Source organism: Apodemus sylvaticus, chromosome 4 (genome assembly GCF_947179515.1).
Source record: "Apodemus sylvaticus chromosome 4, mApoSyl1.1, whole genome shotgun sequence".
NCBI classification, from domain to species: Eukaryota; Metazoa; Chordata; class Mammalia; order Rodentia; family Muridae; genus Apodemus; species Apodemus sylvaticus.
In genome coordinates this window covers 113,554,023-113,571,740 of record NC_067475.1, presented here as the reverse complement: position 1 = coordinate 113,571,740, position 17,718 = coordinate 113,554,023, and the positions used below count along the sequence as shown (strand labels likewise).

Here is a 17,718-nt window from a genome sequence, read left to right as displayed (position 1 = left end):
CACACAGTTGTTGTGTTAAGTCAGGGTGGAGTGACAGTTTCTGGACATTCACCTCTCTCTCCTTTCTTTCTGCAGGACATGAAAGCTAAAAAGGAAACACCTCAAGAGCTTTTGCTTTACTTTTTTGGTTTCATTTTTTTAAGATTTTTTTTTTAAGTTGATAAAACTGTGCATACTTCATTCACAACAGATTTTCTATACATTCAACATTTAAACAGAAGTACACAGTTACTGTTAAAGATGCAGTATTATCTATAAAGTACCTGCTTTATTCTTTGTAAATTTCTTTGTCAGGGTAAACTTGATATGTTGGGAATTAAGCATGTATATCTCAGTGCCGTAACTGATAGCTTGTGTAGCTTACTAAATATGTTGACAGTTTATCTCTGACAGTTAAACTAAAATAAGCAGTATTTTTTTAAAGAAGTCTTAAATTAGTGAAATCACAAATAACAAAAAATTAACTTAAATTCATTCTCAACTTTGTAGGCAAAAGACAGCATGTAGGAGACTAACTTTTTATTGGGTGTTGTGGTAGAGTGTAAGTGTATTTCCACTGTTAACTGTGATCCAGAGTGGGGTTTTTAGGTGATATACTGCATCCTTAATTGTAATTGAGTGTAGCAACACTCGTGGATCATGTAGAGAGTTAACACTTGCAGTTAACTGCTTTTAAAAAATTGGAACAAATTTGCCAGTGCTAAGTAAGATTCCATTAACCTTATTTTAAAAGGACCAGCTATTTATAACAAACTAGCAATTTTTATTTTTCTCAATGAGCAGGATCTGGAGCTCCTAAGCCATGTACTCCTACACCAACCCTTTCATCGGCCCCACACCCTCCTGACGCTCAGAACTCAGCTCCTAGTACCCCTTCAGCCACCCCATCTCCCCAAGACTCAGGCTTCACCCCTCAGCCCACTTTGTTAACTCAGTTTGCTCAGCAGCAAAGGGCTCTGAGCCAGGCAATGCCTGTGACAACCATTCCTCTTTCTACCATGGTAACATCTATAACAACAGGAAGCACGGTCTCCCCGGTCATGGCAGACTCTGCTGGGCTTAACTCCATCAGTGTAGTGAGCTCTGCTGGGTAAGTTGACAATGTTAATGACAGTTGTATTTGTGAGATTAAGACAAATTGCATATTATACTGAAATATAGTTTTTGATATGGTCAGGAGCTGCTTCATATGAATGATAGAATCTTAGTAACAAATTTATTACCTGTAAAAAGATGTACTTCCAGTTGGCCAGATTTTGTCCCTTGCCTGTTACTGTCTTTGAATCACTTGGGCAGGACATTGCGTCTCTGTATTCTGAAGTATCTAAGGATGTGCTCAGTACCTAAGCCAGCTTTTCACACTTCAGCAGTAAGAAAAAACTTGGCCTAGAAAATGAAAAGTTTTAAAAAAAAAAAAAAAAAAGATTTTATTTTGGGGTGTATGTGCTACAGTATATGTAGAGGTCAGAGGGCGACTTGCATGTTTTGGGTTTGTTTCCTTCTACCGTCTGCATGGTCAGGCTTAGTGGCAAGTGCCTGCTGAGCCATCTCACCTGCCCTAGGAGTTAATTTTTAATTCAGAAGGGATGGAACTTGTTTTTATTGCTTTTTGTCATTGTTTTTAGTCTGAAGAGTTGTGAGGCTGATATTTGCTTTCACCATGTGTAACGCTCTGTCCCTTACCCTGCAGTGGAGCCCAGGCTCTGAAGAATGGCTCAAACTCCATGTTGGGCTGTGACACTGGGGCCATACCTCCTGCAGGAAAAAGCCTGTGCAGCAGCCTGGTGCCATCAGGAGGTCTCTTAGCAAACGCACTGCCCAGTGCTATGCAGGCAACTCCTCAAGCAGGTTAGAATAAAGTCCATGGGAAAGCTTTGATTTATCTTGTTGTTTTGGTTTTCGATGCATTTTTAAAGACAGGATCTCATGTTGCTGGTCTCACCCTTGCTCTGTGCTGAAGGTGACCTTCAGTTGATCCTCCTGCTTCCACCTCGCTGGATGGCTGGCATGTCCCCATACCCATCCATAGAAACCGCTACTGAGGGACAGCGCTAAAAGCATTAAGTGTTTTATTTCTTCGATACTTGAAAAGCCTTTTGTAGTTCTGGTATCACATAACCACCTAGCAAAAGCTTCTAGGAAGAAACCTATTAAATCTACAAATCTGTGCACATTATGTCTTCTGCTTTGGAATAATAAGTAATGAAAGTAGTTTTAGTTACCTTATTCTTGTCTATGTAGTAATACTCCAGAGAAAACAGCACAAATATATATTCTCCTGCAAGCAATCTAGCATGGTATCCAAAAGCATGGATACTTATTTTTGTAATCTGTGGAAGTTGCTTTTTCCCATCATTTTCCCCAGAGATAAAGTAGTGATAGCAATAATAATTTGTCTCATGGGAGAGTGAATATAGGTCAGAGAAATATTCACACTGTAGCTGGGACAAGAGGAGCATTCAGCGTTGCTGTTCTTTGTAGTAGTAGCAGGTGGCTGAGTCAGACTCATTATGTTGCCTACGATAATGCTTGTTGTAATGCCGGTGACCAGTTCCTTTTCTTAACCTCAGGTATGGAAAACCTAGAAAGTATAATGTAAAATGTTATTTTCTAATTCTAGTTGTGCTTATTTTAATGAGAAGGATCCATGGAAATTAAAGTCACATCCTGAATTTTTGATGCTTAAATGAACATGAAAGGAATCTCATGGTACCAGGTTTACATGGCTCCCCTGCTGTTCTTAGAGAAGCCACTTAATCGACCCCAGTCTGAGTCTCACTGACATTATATGTCCTTAGGAGAAAGGGCAAGTCTACCAGTGCCTTGTTCAGCTGGAAAGCCACATACAGAGATCATGCTCCTTTGTATGCTCTACCACAGTGACACACTAAGTGCATGCTAGGACGGGAAACACAGCTGCACAGCAGTGAAATCTCAAGCCATTTCTCCCCAGGGACTCATTCCTAAATGGGACATGCCTGAGACCTTCTCAGTTTCTCATACTAGCCTTTGATGACGTCACATTCAAATTTTTCTATATCTCTTTCTGTAAATAACCTCTAACAGAAGACTACGTGTGTTACATATGTTTTTGTTTATGAGATTTTCCACTTCTTCCTCCCAAACCTTGTGATTACAGTTACAAGCCACTTTACTAGATAAGTTCCAGACTGATGTAGGCAAAAATTTCACATACGTTTTTGAAGAGGCCAGGTGGGGGCTGTTGAGACAGGGTCTGTCTTTATAGCTTCGGCTGTTTTAGAACTCACATCAGGCTGGCCTTTAACTCAGAGATCCACCTCCTCTACCTCCTGAGTGCTGGGATGAAAGGCATGCAACCTCCACAGTGGCTAATTTGCACATACTTGAGATCAAGGTCAACAAACTGTAGCTGTCCCGCCTGCCAGTATTGTTGTTTTATATCTGTCTGTGTGAGCATAGGTGACTCAAGGTCAGAGTCCAGGCCTAGTCAGTCCTCTCCCTTGTGGGTCCTCTCCTCAGTCCTGCCCCCTGTGGGTCCTCTCCTCAGTCCTGCCCCCTGTGGGTCCTCTCCTCAGTCCTGCCCCCTGTGGTCCTCTCCTCAGTCCTGCCCCCTGTGGGTCCTCTCCTCAGTCCTGCCCCCTGTGGGTCCTGGGCTTCCACTTGGTCCACTTGGGTGGCAAGTGCTGCTACCTGCTGTTTTGTTTTTCTTTACTTTTAGAATTAATAGGCCATTGTATTCTAACATTGGTTTTTACCTTCACACACACACACACACATACACACACAAAGGGGTGTGTTCTTTTAACATTTTGGTGATTGGTATTTTGTATGCAAAGTTTAGCATATTTTGTATGTAGCTGAGGAATGTAAACAAGTGACAGTTAATGTGCTTGCGCAGTGGTGGTAGTTTTTTTACATCTTGGTGAATACATAATCCTAGGTGTCTGTTTTCAATAGTAAGAGAAGGGAAGAAGTCTTTAAAATGTAGAATATAGTTTATACGTAATGCCTCACATCTTTTAATACAGTGTCAATATTGACAATAAAATGGTTCTTTTGTTATGTATAAACTAGTCATTTGGAGAAAGGACAGTAATATATTTTCACACGTTGAAGTATACATTTTCATTTGTAATGCTTTCAGTTCCTTTATAACCATTAGTTTTATTTAACAGGTATCCCATTTGGTTTAAAAAATACTTCAAGTCTCAGGCCTTTAAATCTACTCCAGGTAAACATGAAACAATACTTTTGATTGAAATCTTTATATTTTTTATTTTTAAAAACAATGTATATTTATACATGTCAGCTTTTGAAGTTTATCTGGAATCTTCTAAGGGTATATGTAGTTTTACCTTTATGTAGTTATGTGCAAAATAATCATAATAATAAAGGGTGTTCTGTAGATGAGGCTTTCATTGTGTTTACTCCCTACCTAGTCGAGAGCTAGCTGCCCCAAAGGGAGTCCCTGGAAAGGCATGTGCCAGAAATGTGGTAGCAGGGGCACTTGCAGATACGTGCTCGCTGGGCTCACCTGTGTTTTTGTGCTTGAGGTCTTCAAAATGTATGCATGCATTATTTTCTCCAAGGATGATTATGCTTTTTTAATACAGTGACAGATAACTGCTTATCATCTGTAAATGTTTGTTGGGTCTAATCTATACCTGATGATGAGGCCTTTCCTGACATTACTTTGTCACCATACCCATAAAGCCACAGAAACTGAGAATGTGCACACAGCTAGAGATGGCATTACTTTAATTAGAATTGCTTTCCTTCATGTTGTATCAACATGTGCCTTAAGAAGTCTATTCTGACAAGAGATAAAAAAGAAATGAGGACAAAGCTATCTTACCTACTAGCGAAGAAGAAGAAATCCTGAGCCTGAACAGTGTCAGATTCAGTGGGTTTAGTTTTCTTAACCAAAGGATTGCTGTTGTTAAATTTAACTTGAATTCAGAGTAAGAGCAACTAAGTCTCCACAGTAAAGGCTCTTTCTTATCATCCCTAGAATTTCTTGCCTTGTTATATTATGGTAATTTTAGGGCTATTGGCAAGACTACAACAAATTTGGGGGCTGGTTGTCTGACATACATTTCTGAATCATACCCTTTTAACTTTTGAGACAGAGACAGCTTGTGAAGTTGAGGTTGGCTTTGAACTCTCGCTTCTCTTGCCTCAGCCTGCCAAGTGCTGGGCACCCTAGCACCACAGAGCGTCCTCAGCTCGTTCTGCTCACAGCACATGCAGTGATCTTTTGTGCTGATCCATGGGAAGTGAGAAGGGTTTAGTAAGCTGTAAGTCTGTACAGCTAACTATTAACTTGAATTGAGAAGATTTGCATTTGAAAATATACACCAAAAACCAGTAGGACTTAAAAATAACTTCTGGGTGTAGCCTGATGAAGGGCAGGCAACTTGTTCTTTTGCTTCTGTGTGAAGTGCTAGAGGCTGCCCCAGCAGCTGCTGAGCTCCTTCACCACGCCTTGCTCTGTGCTCTGTCTTCATCTGTTCCTTCAGATGCCTAAGAGTGCCTGACTCCTAGTAAATTATCCATTAATGTTTTTAAGGAAATTTAAATACTTCACATGAAAACAGTAGAAAGGCAGCTAATTCTTGTTTAAATTCTGAATAGCTTCCTGGTGGTTCACTCATTTTTAACACCCAGCAGCAGCAGCCGCAGCCACAGCTCTCTCACTTCATACAGCCACCTCAGCAGCCTGCAGCTTCAGGTTCCCAACCGCAGGACGAGCAGGTATGGAATTCTTTTAGCTGTGTGTGTGTGTGTGTGTGTGTGTGTTCACTAGAGAACTTAGGACTTTTATATTTCTGCTGTTTTAATTTGTTGGAAGGAATAGTTCCAGAGTTGTTTCTCTTTATCAGCATCAGTAGCTGCCAGTTATTCCAATCACAGCTGTTTGGAATGGAGTTGTCCATCTTTGCCAGCTGTCACATACCATACGGTGGATGGCAGTAACAGGTAGCCCCACCTCACAGTGTCCTTTCTGACAAGCCTGTTATCTTCTGTTTGTAGAAATGTATTGCTGTTGTAATAGATCTGTGTGTGTTGTTGGGAAGTTTCAGGCAGTGGGAACAGGCAACAGCAGATGCTGCACACTGCCAGTCAGGATGAAGTTTAACAGGAATAGCAGTAACTTGAAGTCTGGAGAGGCAGGGAGAAGTGTGCCTGGACTTTGAATATGCTGTAGAATCAGTTGGGAAACTAAGCATACTTATTCCTGGGTTCCACCGTGTGTATCTCAGCCAATGCTGAAAACTACCCAGCCCCCTCTTGCCTAGCATGCCTTCAGGTCTTTGGTGGAACTCATCCTCTAGTAGGTTTCTCAGAGAAGACATGTTGAAAACTTTTCCTATATACTTAGCACACAAAGGAGTTTGCTTCTCTTACCCTTTTTAGAAACAAATGTTACTTATTTTCTTTCTGTCTGGTGTGTGAGGCCAGAGGATTGGTGGGAAAACGTTCTGACCTTCCACTCTTGGGTTCTGGGGTCAATCTTAGGGACAAGTGCCTTCACTGGATGGAAGCTTGTGGTTGCAGTTTTTTGTTGTTACTGTTGTTTTTGAGGCAAGCTCTTGTTCTGTATTGCGACATAACTTGGAACTCAGCAGTCATTCTGCCCCTAGCACCTAGGTGTGAACCTGCCAGCTGTTTGCCTATTTAAGTTTACATTTTAGTAGTATTGAGTACATTCACATTATTGCACAAAGAATTTTTTATCTTGCAAAATTGAAACTGTTTTGTTTGTTGTGTTTGAGACAGGGTTTCCTCTGTATAACAGCCCTGGCAGTCTTGGAACTCACTCTGTAGACTAGGCTGGCCTCAAACTCACAGAGATCCACCTGCTCTGCATCCCTAGTTTTGGTGAGGCATGTGCCACCACCCAGCTAAACTGAAACTTTATAAAAAGCTGATAACTTCTCAGCCCAAACACTGGCAGCCACCAGTGTGCTGTCCGATCTTACCCATCCTGAGCGCATCATGCAGGGCGGCAGGTTCTTAGTCATATGCCCTTTCGTGGCTCTTGCTGTGACACCAGAAGACCATTCATTTGCATATGTGAACAGAACTTGTTGGGACTCAGAACTTCTCTTCCTTCCTGGAGATAGCATGTTATGTTGCATCCTCACAGTGGTGTGGACCAGGGCCCAGACTGCCCAGATCCTCGCTGACACTTGCTAACTCCCCCGGTGGGCTTCTGTTATTTGTTTTGCTCACTTTCTTGTGGTAGGGATCAGACCCAGGGCCTCCGGCTCATTGGCACGTGCTCTACCACTGCACTTCCTGTTTCAGCCAGTTTTGTTTTGAGTAACTGCTGTCCAAGTTAAGTATAGGGTGAGAGTCTCCCTGGCTGATGGAGTGGGACAGCTTTTCTGAGTTTCTTTGAAAAAACAGTCTATCCAAATCCCTGGACTGTGACTCTTTACTGAGGCTGTTTTTCTGTCTTGTTCAGTTGAAGATGTATATACATACTCCATCTGAGAAATTCCCAAGAATTCCTCCTGCTCTCTGGCTCTGGTCATGTCCTGTGCAGCTTTGATACATTGTGCTCGTACATGTGTACTCTCTTACTATACTTTTGGCTTCATATTGGAGAAATGATTGCCAAATCAAACTAACAAACCCTTTCTCATTTATCTTCCTCTTAAGAGTCCTGCAGTTTTGACTTTGTTATAATTTATTAAGATGCTTTCTCTCTTTCACTTTATATGATCTTGAGAGGGTTGACAAGAGTCTGTCTTGTTAAAATGTCTTGCTTGCATGTATATCTATGCACCAGGTACTTGCATGGTACATGTGGAGGCCAGAAGAGGATACTGGGTCCCCTGGAACTAGATGGCTGAGTCTCCATGTAGGGGCTAGAAGAGCGGCCAGTGCTCTCAACTGCTGAACTGTCTCTCCAGCCTGAATTAACTCTTATAATTCTGTTTATTTAGTTGCTTGGCCAAAGGCCCTGAAGTTAAGTTTGTCTTTAAGTTGTCTACAAACCTTGTATGTGTGTGTGTGTGTGTGTTTTGTTTTACAACAGAACCTTACTATGTAGCCCAGGGTGGCTTCATACTCCTGCATTAGATCCAAGCACTGGGATTGTTGCATGAGCCACAAAGCCAATAATTTCTAGATTATTGAGTTGAGTAATTCTAATTCACTTTTTTTTTTTTTGAGTTTGTTTATTTTACAATAGCACTGCTCTGGAGTCTGGAGGTGATGCAGGGTTCTTGGTTTTAGAGTTTGTTTTTTGTTTGTTCATTCTGAGGACTGGGTTTCCTACTCAGTACTCTTAGTTCTTGCTACTTTTAATTCTTCCTCGTACATGAGAAAGAAAAGCTGTCTTTTCACTGGCTCAGAAAATTTCTCCCTTTTTGCCCAAGTCATTTGCTTTTCTTTTTCTCCTCAGGGTTCTGAACAAGGGTTAACTGCTCAAGAACAGGCCTTAACTGCGCAGCAAGCTGCCGTTATTAATCTTACTGGAGTAGGAGGCTTTCCCCAATCACAGGCAGCTGGTAGGTATCATTCCTGACTTCTACTAAGATCTCATTGAGTCAGTTATTTACCTTTTCTCCTTGCAAGCAGTAATCAGAAAAAAGTTCTAAAGTATTTAATCTGTTAAGTTGTTAATAGTTGACTAAGCGTTTTTTTTCTTTAAAAATTTGGAAGTTTCAAAAACTCTTTACAATGGTTAGCTGGCAAACTTTTACATATTTTTCTGAGTTTCTAGAACACTGTCAAAGAAGTTTTCATTGCTTGTACAGTAAGTGGTTAATTCTGTTTTAATTAAATTACCTGAGACCACATTTTTCTAGATTGCATAATTTTTCTGTTTATAGTTACATGACTTGAATCTTCATAATTAGCAAAACTCCTGCAAGCTACTTGTTATAAAAAGTGAAACTAGCTGGGCGGTGGTGGCACACGCTTTTAATCCCAGCACTTGGGAGGCAGAGGCAGGCGGATTTCTGAGTTCAAGGCCAGCCTGGTCTACAGAGTGGGTTCTAGGACAGCCAGAGCTACATAGAGAAAACCCTGTCTCGAAAAACCAAAAAAAAAAAAAAAAAAAACCCAACAAAAAACAAACCAAGGTGAAACTAACTGAATGCTTCTACTTTCAGGAGAAAATAATAAACCAAAAGTAATATTGTATTGAATTGAATTCATATTTGAATAACGTGATAGAATTTTATTAAAAAAATTAACAAAGGTGGTATGGAATTTGAGAATTAGTCAGTGAATTGTCCCTGTGTGCTGTGCCTTTAGATTTTATAACTTGGCTTCCAAATATGTATTTAATAGGAGTTATCAACATCTTTGTTTTGAAACATGCCTTTAATTCTCAGCATTTGGGAGGCAGAGATAGGCAGATTACTGAGTTCGAGGCCAGCCTGGTCTACAGAATGAGTTCTAGGACAGCCAGGGCTATACAGAGAAACCCTGTCTCGAAAAACCAAAAAAAAAGAAAAGAAAAAAATCTTATTAGAGTTGTAATTTAGAGCTAGTGAACTTCCAAATGAGCTTTGTAAATAATGTATCTTTGCCACACAAGTTACAATTAAAACAGCTATGGTATGATTTGTGAAAAGAATTGTAGACAGATCTTGAGAATGTGTATGGTTTCAGAAAAAGTGAGTCACGTGGCCCGGTCTTCAGCCTTCTGCCTGTATTGAGGAGATGTGGACTGATTGGCCCAGCCAGCTGCCTGTTCTAGTCTCCTCTGCTGGCTCACTGGAAGGTGCATTTAAAAAAAAAAAAAAAAACTTACCATTTTATGCCGCATAAGGGTGGTTTCTTGACCAAGCCCAGTATCAAGTTCCATGGCAATTAAAGAGGAAGGAGGCAGGTGTCGCTAAGGTGCTAGAGTGCTTTAGCACCACAGAGTGCTGGGTAAAATGGAGGACTCAGGACTAGTGAGTTTGAGGCCAGCCTGGGATGAATGAGACTGTCACCAACATAGACCAGGGAATACAGTGCCTTAGCTCGTGAACTCCCTTCCCTCTGTTTGGCTAGAATGTCCTGGAAACATTGAAACCCTTGATTAGGAGTCTAGATTTACTCTGAGATCTCTAAGATTTGATACTTTAATTATACTGCTTCTAGTTTTTCTATGTTGTCCTTTTCTAGCTTTGGTTGCCTTCAAACTTTTTGACTGGCCTGCTTTCCCTTCTCCCTCTGTAGTGTTGTCTCAGCTTGGCTCTGCCGAGAACAGACCTGAGCCAAGCCTTCCTCAGCAGAGACTCCAGCTCTCCTCTGCCTGTCAGCAGCAGCAGCAGCAGCTACAAGTAATCCAGCAGCTTCCCTCTGGCTAATTAAGACACTGAGCTCCAAAAGTACTGTACACTGCCTTCTATAGGGCTGCTTTCCTGTCTGTTCAGGCTGAAGCAACTGGTCAGCAACTTAGTCAATTTTATTTAGATGTCTGACATATTAAATGCCAGTCAGCTTGGAGCACTGAGTGTATTTTATAACAATTACAATTTAAGTCCTTTTTAAGGTTTTGGTGGCACATTCCACACATCCTTTTAATGTGCATTGTATTTTGAGAGTTTGAAGTGCCAATTATTAACTTTATAATTCTGTACTGTGGAAGTATTCCTGTTAGTGTCACACGTTTAGAACAATGTTCCTACTATTTTAGGAAAGTATATCAGCATACTGTGATGGACTCTTGAGTGCTGATTTTGCTATGAATTATTGTACAAGTGGTAACTGAAGTTGCTGCATTACTGCAGTATGGCCTGCCGGGGCTCATGACAGTGTAATGCTCAAGCCCTCAGCAGGCTCCTGCACTGTCCAGTTTGGGGCAGTCCCCTTGGTAATCCTGCTTTCTCCTTTTCTGGCTGTTGTCATCACTCCTGGGGAAGCACCTAGCTACACCTGCGCTTCTGGCATAACGTGCTCTCTTTTCCCTCCCTTTTGCAGCAGTTGCGATTCTTGCAGCACCAAATGGCTATGGCAGCAGCCGCCGCACAAACAGCCCAGCTACACCGTCACCGGCACGCAGGCAGCCAGTCAAAGAGTAAAATGAAGAGAGGCATGTCAACTACGCCAAAATTCTGAGCAATTTTTTTTCTTTTTTATAAACACAAGACCATTGAATGAAAAGAATTGTATTTCTACTTCATTTCCCCCTGAGATGTCAGTATTTTACATTGATATGTGTGCACACTTTATAAAGAAGCACAACCCTGTGATTCTTACATGAAAACATGGTTAAATGTTTTCCTGTACATACCAATTACAGAAATAACGTAAGAAGTACGAGAAATATCTTTCAAAGAATGTAATTAGGTATTTATTTAGTATAAAAAGCCTGTGCACAGTGTAACAAATACAAGTTTTTACATCTGTTTTGCAATCGTGGTGTTTGTTCATTTGTGCTCCATGCTCTGCATGACTCCGTCCAGTAGCCTGCTCACTTCTTTGTGTCTCGTGACTGCCCGACTCATGCAGTCCTGGAGTTTAGCTCCCGTCAGTCCGCTCCCGCCTGAAAAACCAGCCAGAGCTTGGTGCTTTCATCATTCTGTGAAAGCTGGGTTTTGGTTGTTTTTACATCAAACAGATCATCTAAATTGCTGTGGTTTCAAGATGTGCGGGTTAGATTTATTAGGAAGGCCTACAGAGGACAGGTATGTCCTCATTTTTAAGAATGATACACAACACTTAAAATAGCAAAGAAGCCTATAACCTTTTTATTAGCTAAGAGCCAAACACCCCCACTGCACTGCACACCCCACCTACCCCCACAGTTTTAAAGCCGCAGTGGAAAGCACACACCTGGCTTGTGAAGACAGCACAGCTTGCCCTCCTCATCCGTTACTATCGTTAAGGTTCCTGTGGACAGGTGTTCCTCCTCTCCGGTAGGATCAACTATCAATAAAGTGCTACAGTACAGAAAAGTGGGGGGGGGGGGGAGTGGGCATCAATTCTAGGTGCAGAATAATTTCAAACAGTACTAAAAGACATGGCGGCTCCAGCCTGGGTCTGGAAGAGCTAATTCAGACTGGAGGAAGGCAGAGGGAGGGGCAGCACCCCACAACCCAGTACTTTTAAACACTTGCTCTTCAGCTTGGGAACAAAACATCTTAAGTTCTCGGCAAGTACTGAAGACAGTTTCAGAAGATTACACAGTAGTGAGGCTAGAGCATAGCTCAGCACCAGGAGAAAGGCATCAGAAAACCAGGGAAGGGAAGGTGAACGAACACAACTGCTCCTGTACATCAGGAAAGTCTGACCACAGGAACTGCAGGCACAGCTCAAATCACCACAGAACAAGGCCTTGACTTAGGACCTGGAATGTTACTTACTCATCAAACACAGCAAAGGAAGTAGCAACAGGGTTTGTTCTAACATTCAAGTAACTTTTCTTCTTTAAATTGACTTCTGCTAAAGCAGTCTCTTCGTTTATAGTAACTTCAGGCAACTGTACTAGAGAAAGGCAAGTAATCATATAAGTGGGTCTGGTATATAGCTTGGTTTCTATGCTTTAGAAACCTTACCTCTGTTTAGCTTATCCGTAACAGTTATGGATTGCTTTGACAGGATCTCACTATGTAGTCCATGTGGTTAGAAACTCACTCTGGAAACTCGCCTACTATTAGAGTTTTGTGTTAGTATGTCATGACAATTGATGTAAATATGGAAGAGGAAAACTGCTTTTCAGAACAGCTTATGATCCAGCCTAGCTGATTTTTTCCTTTGTTTTGTTTCTTTTCCCTAAGACAGGGTTTCTTTGTATCCTCCTGGGCTGTTCTGGAACTTTGGAACTCCATCTGTAGACCAAGCTGCCTCAAACTCAGATCCTCCTGCCTCTGCCACCTGAGTGCTGGGATTAGAGGAGGTGTGCAGACTTGAACTATCTCCTATTTTATTTTATAACACTCATTTTGGTCATCTACACTTCTAAAGTAGTAGTAGGTGCTGTTCCTGGGCACTATTCTGTTAGAGAGGAAGCAAGCAGGTGGATTGTTTTTTAACTGAACTACAGGAATTCCCTATTAACTACATCTTCTACTCTGAATTAGCTGGATGTTTTATAGAGAGGACCCTGTTTTGTAGTCTAACTGGCCTCAGATCTGCTGTCCTCCTCTCCTCCTGTGTAGTGATTATAAGCATGCACAGCCATGCCTGGCTTAGTTTTCTTATCAATTCAGCACTGTAAAATGACCTGGAATATACACGAGTGAAATTCTAAGACATCAAGCTACCTTGGCCCTTACTAGGAAGCATCACTATCTGAGGTGATATTTATGTTCAGTCTGCACAAGCCACCTGAATTACAAGTGAGAATCCCCGATCCAAGTCGGTAGACTCTGGAAAGGACTGCTGCCCCAATGACGACTGCTGTAGAGATCAAAGCAATTCTAAAAGGCTACAGAACTAAAAGAATATAAAACTCAGAAGTACAGTTTTAGAAAACCCTGTAGAGTTGACTAACTTAGGAGCATAATCTGCACACGGTAGCTCATAGGCTGGGGCAGAAGGAACAAGAGTTCAAGGCCACCCTGGGCTGGGGCATACTCCTCTCAAACCAAAAATCATGAATAATAACTAAATCTCCAGAAAAACCTTTAAAAGTTTGGCCAGCTGGACTCTGACTGTATTAGCAGGAAAACTATCTTTATTAATAAATGGTTGCTTACCATTCTTTAAAGCTGCTAACAAAGCAAAGGTGCAGGCATCCAAAATGTTTCCATCGTAGTCTAGACAAATAAGGTCACAGTATAGAACCCAAGCAAGCTAAAAGAATTGACAGAAGAAATTAGACCTGGTAATAGCACAGTGCTTTTCTCTCTGTCTAAGAATTACAGAACCATTGGTTAGACAAAACAATGGTACAAGCCTAAGACCCTTTTTTCCCCCCTTAAACCTTTATAAAGTAGAAAGTCAAAGTAGTCAGGAAAGGTGAGCTTTGACTAGCAGACCGCAAGAGACAAACTGTCTACTCCCCTAAATAGAGCTATAGGTGCAAAGAGGAAGTTTTATTCTTGCTGCTACATTAGCAAATGAAAGGGCTAGCTGTATGTATGTATATATATATATATATATATATATATATATATGCTCTCTACTGTGTATTTAAGACTTTACAGTAATAGCACTATAAGTTCATGAGAGAAGCCAATGTGGGGACATACTATGTGCTATCCATTAAGATCAGCTTAAGCAAAACCTGATCTGCTATAAGGGATAAAAAAATTTTTTCCCCTTAAATTTGAAAGTATGTGTGTGTAACCTTAAAGGTTAGTTTCCTAGACAGGTAGTATTTGTTAACTGGACATGACACCGGCTATCCTAGCATTTGGTAGGATAAGGAAGGGGGAGGTAAAGACCAGCCCAGTCACACAATGTGACTCTCATTAAACCAAATAAAACCCAGCTGGAAAGGATTTATGAAGCAATTGTTTAGTTGGACAAATACAGATAAAATTGAACTTTTACAGAATCCCTTCTAAACTCTAAAATCTCAGGGTTGAAGGTTGACTAATTCCCACTACCACGCTAGGCTAGATAGCCACTTCAGAGTTCATAAAAGCTCAGTCTGTTCTTACCTTGCCTGCAGAAATGCATAAGTCTTCTTTCTTAATTATCTGTGAGCTTGATTTAATGATAAAGAACACAATAAATGTGAAGGTAAAACACGAGATAATGAATGGTGGTAAACTTTATCTTATTTGTCTTACTTCTCAATGACATCGGCGATGAACTGGCTGGTTACTTGAGCCTCTTCCCCAGGAGGTCCAGTCCGGAACCTCGATGAACACAGTGGTGGCAGGTCCACATTAGGGACTGAAACAAACAGTGCAGCTGTGAACGAAGTTTCATCTGACAGCTTGGGTTACTAGTAAAGGGACTACTCCACAGCGCAGGTGACTGGCCAAGGGTAGACTCTCAGGTGGAAAACATGGCAGTGTTAGAATTATAGTCCTCTGCTCACATCCAACTACTAAAGTTTAAATTTCGTTTCCCACCTTATGGAAAAGATAATCCAAGACCAAAAATATTGCCCAGTACTTTAAGTAGAGTGTAGACAGGGTTTTAATCTGCAATACTGGCTTTTTGAATAAGGGCAACTGAATAAGAACTGTCCATCCAGGGATAGCAAAGTGAAGTCCATGTGATGTCCTTCTCTGTTATCTTCTAATAAGTTTTGGGTGGGTGGGGGTCTATTCTATTTCTGAACTTTGAGAATTGCTATCTACCTCAATTACCAGGACTTCACTACAAGAGTTATCTTTCAACTTTCTTATAATTTGTTAAAATTATAAGACATTTAACTCACCGACATATCCTTTATCGGGGGCATCTACTGGTGGTGCTGCAAATTCCTACAAAAGCAAACAATATATTACAGTGAGAGAAGCCACTCAACACGATGACATTCTAGCCATTCACAGAGCTGTGCCAAAGACCCCTTCAGCCAGTTAATACTTAGGGACTTATGGCAGGTCCCCAAGGATGTAGGCACTGACTCCTAAGGGCTCCCAGGGTGTTATCAAACTGATGCTCATCAACAAGGGCCAGTGGGATTATGCCACCCTCTGTGACTTGATCAGCAGCCAAAATCTGAATTCAATTCCCAAATAACACTGACCTGACCAGGCTGGGGAGCCAGTAGTGGCCAGAAGCCAGGTATATAGCAATAACAGCCCAATGCAGCTGTAGATCCACAAAGGAGACTTAGAGACCTAGGGAAAGTTATCTTTCAAGTTCCTCTGCTGTCACAGGGACAGATAAACAGTACCTTCCTACTTCTGGGGGCCCACATGAGGCAGTGCCATTAAGTCCCAGGTATAAACCAGGCAAGGAGGATGTGTTCTGATAGTTATCACTTCAGCTTGACCACAGACCTAAACAAGAAAAGCTGCCCAGTGTCACATGAGAAAGCACAGGTCTTGTCGTCATGCTCTGCCTGCCTTCTGCTTATAGGCAGCGATTGGGAATTCTGTAGAGCACCTAAAAAGGTCAGCAGACAGTTACCATTCTTATGACTGACAAAAGCTATCCATGGCCACAAGGTATCACAGTAACAATCTGAATTCTGCTTTCAATTTTTTGCCTTATAAAGCATTAATAATGCTCACATGGTTAAAAAAAGGGTGGGGAATATTATTCTAAACCTCACGTGCATTAAGTTAATTTGGAAGTCAGACGACAGACATACAGGAGACCTACTGCTTTAACTCCACAAACGACTGTGGTGTTGCCCAGCCTCACCAGCGCAGAGCCGTCTGCCGTGCTGATTGAACCTGGAAAGGTAAGCACAGCATTAAAAAAAAAAAAAATTAAATGAAAATAACCACAAAGTTCCCTACAAAGTAGTGTAAATCTTTTCCATTGCCTCTGGAACTTTTGACAGGTTCATGTCAGTGACTTGAAAATGGTATTACTACTTAGCATTTTTAATTTTTTTCTTCTGTCTCCCAGTTTGAACTACTGTTTAGATCTACTACAAGGTTGGTGTGATGATAAAAATCTTTTTTTAAGTGCCTTATGTTTTCTTTTTTTTTTTTTAAGATTTATGTATTTTAAGTATATGACTACACTAGAGCATTGGATCCCATTACAGATGGTTGTGAGCCACCATGTGGTTGCTGGGAATTGAACTCTAGACTTCTAGAAGAGCAGCCAGTGCTCTTAACCTCTGAGCCATCTCTCCAGTCTGATAAAAATCTCATAACACCACCAAATGCCTTAGACACAGTAGAGCTGGCAGAAAAACTATGTAGCACCAAGGACGAAGGTGGGGACTATCCCACCCAACTGAAAGGAAGTTTATCCTCACCTATGTTGACAGTTGTAGTTCTGAATTCACCAAGTTCTCTTCCATCAGGACGGCAGTTTTCTTTCTAAATGTTTATAAGGAAACATTATATATGTCACTTGTGCAGCAGAAAACACATTAAGTCCCACTCATTTACATGAATTGAAGCATGGTGTTTTTACCAAAAGCTTTAACGTACACAATCTCCTTTACTCACCAGAAATCTCCTATAATACTCCAGCGGCTCCACAGTTCTGAAACATGTTTAAAATGTGTCTAAGTCAGTGCATCCTAAAGCATAAACCCAGAATTTACATTCGCCAGTATCTACAACTTTACCACGGAAGAGTGTATTCTTAGTTACGGGAGCTACGGCCTCATCAACTACACGCGGCCAGAAGTTAGAGCAGATGTGGTGCACACACCGCAGACACGGGTTTGCAGGTTGCACGCGTGGGCGGATTTGGGTTTAAACAGAACGCACCCAAAGGTTTCACCGTCCCTTCCGAAGGCGGCACTGCGTGGAGAGCGGCGTGGCGCTCGGCTAAGAGGTCCTCCCCGTCCCGGATACACTGTCCCTCAGCGCCTCGAGTGGGCTGAGCCCTCCCGCGGCCCCACGAGTCCTGGGGTCCCCCGCCCGCCGCCACGCGCCACACCCGCACCCGGGCCTTCTTTGCGCGCGCTGCCACTCACTTGAACCCAGCCGCCATTTTCCTGCCTGCGCTGCGCCTGCGCAGCCTTCCGCGCCTGCGCCCTCCCCTCGCCAGGCGTGCCTCCTGCCCAGGGCACTTTGAGGATTCCTGAGTTAGGGAAGTGCTGCGGGAAGCTGCTCTTTTCCCGCTCACGGGGCATCAACGCCAGCTCCGGCCACCCCCAGCGTCCCGCTAGCACCTAGTTAGAATCAGGCCTGTGGGGGAGCGCCGGGGTCGATACTGCTCACAACCGCCTGCGACGCCAGCCCC

At 42.1% G+C, this 17,718-nt stretch overlaps 2 protein-coding genes across 13 annotated transcripts in view; one reads left to right on the top strand and one right to left on the bottom strand.

The window, feature by feature from the left end:
• Window positions 1–11,350, top strand: part of Supt20h (SPT20 homolog, SAGA complex component) — a 32,184-nt gene extending 20,834 nt beyond the window's left edge. For 3 of the 11 annotated variants that reach the window (XM_052180508.1, XM_052180509.1, XM_052180507.1), the window contains exons 21-27: window positions 784–1,090; window positions 1,691–1,848; window positions 4,158–4,213; window positions 5,617–5,736; window positions 8,399–8,504; window positions 10,171–10,274; window positions 10,915–11,350. In XM_052180508.1, coding sequence (XP_052036468.1) covers window positions 784–1,090; window positions 1,691–1,848; window positions 4,158–4,213; window positions 5,617–5,736; window positions 8,399–8,504; window positions 10,171–10,274; window positions 10,915–11,052 — 989 coding nt within the window. In that variant the 3' untranslated portion in view covers window positions 11,053–11,350. Of the gene's footprint in view, window positions 1–75; window positions 1,091–1,690; window positions 1,849–4,157; window positions 4,214–5,616; window positions 5,737–8,398; window positions 8,505–10,170; window positions 10,275–10,914 lie in introns of those variants that run through there. The other 8 variants (XM_052180514.1, XM_052180513.1, XM_052180512.1 and 5 more) reach the window with 6 other exon arrangements.
• Window positions 11,261–17,530, bottom strand: Exosc8 (exosome component 8). Of its 2 annotated transcripts, XM_052180521.1 has the most exons (12): window positions 17,450–17,530; window positions 16,974–17,010; window positions 16,778–16,841; window positions 16,157–16,241; window positions 15,587–15,680; window positions 15,275–15,320; window positions 14,676–14,781; window positions 14,544–14,589; window positions 13,635–13,731; window positions 12,300–12,420; window positions 11,770–11,876; window positions 11,261–11,479 (listed from the first exon to the last, which is right to left on the bottom strand). In XM_052180521.1, exons 1-12 carry the CDS (start codon window positions 17,464–17,466, stop codon window positions 11,364–11,366), a joined length of 936 nt encoding a protein of 311 aa, XP_052036481.1. In that variant the 5' UTR covers window positions 17,467–17,530; the 3' UTR covers window positions 11,261–11,363. The 2 variants fall into 2 exon arrangements, with proteins under 2 accessions (XP_052036481.1, XP_052036482.1); XM_052180522.1 differs by lacking the exon at window positions 15,587–15,680 and having other exon boundaries at window positions 16,168–16,241.
• Window positions 17,531–17,718: the final 188 nt, after the last annotated feature.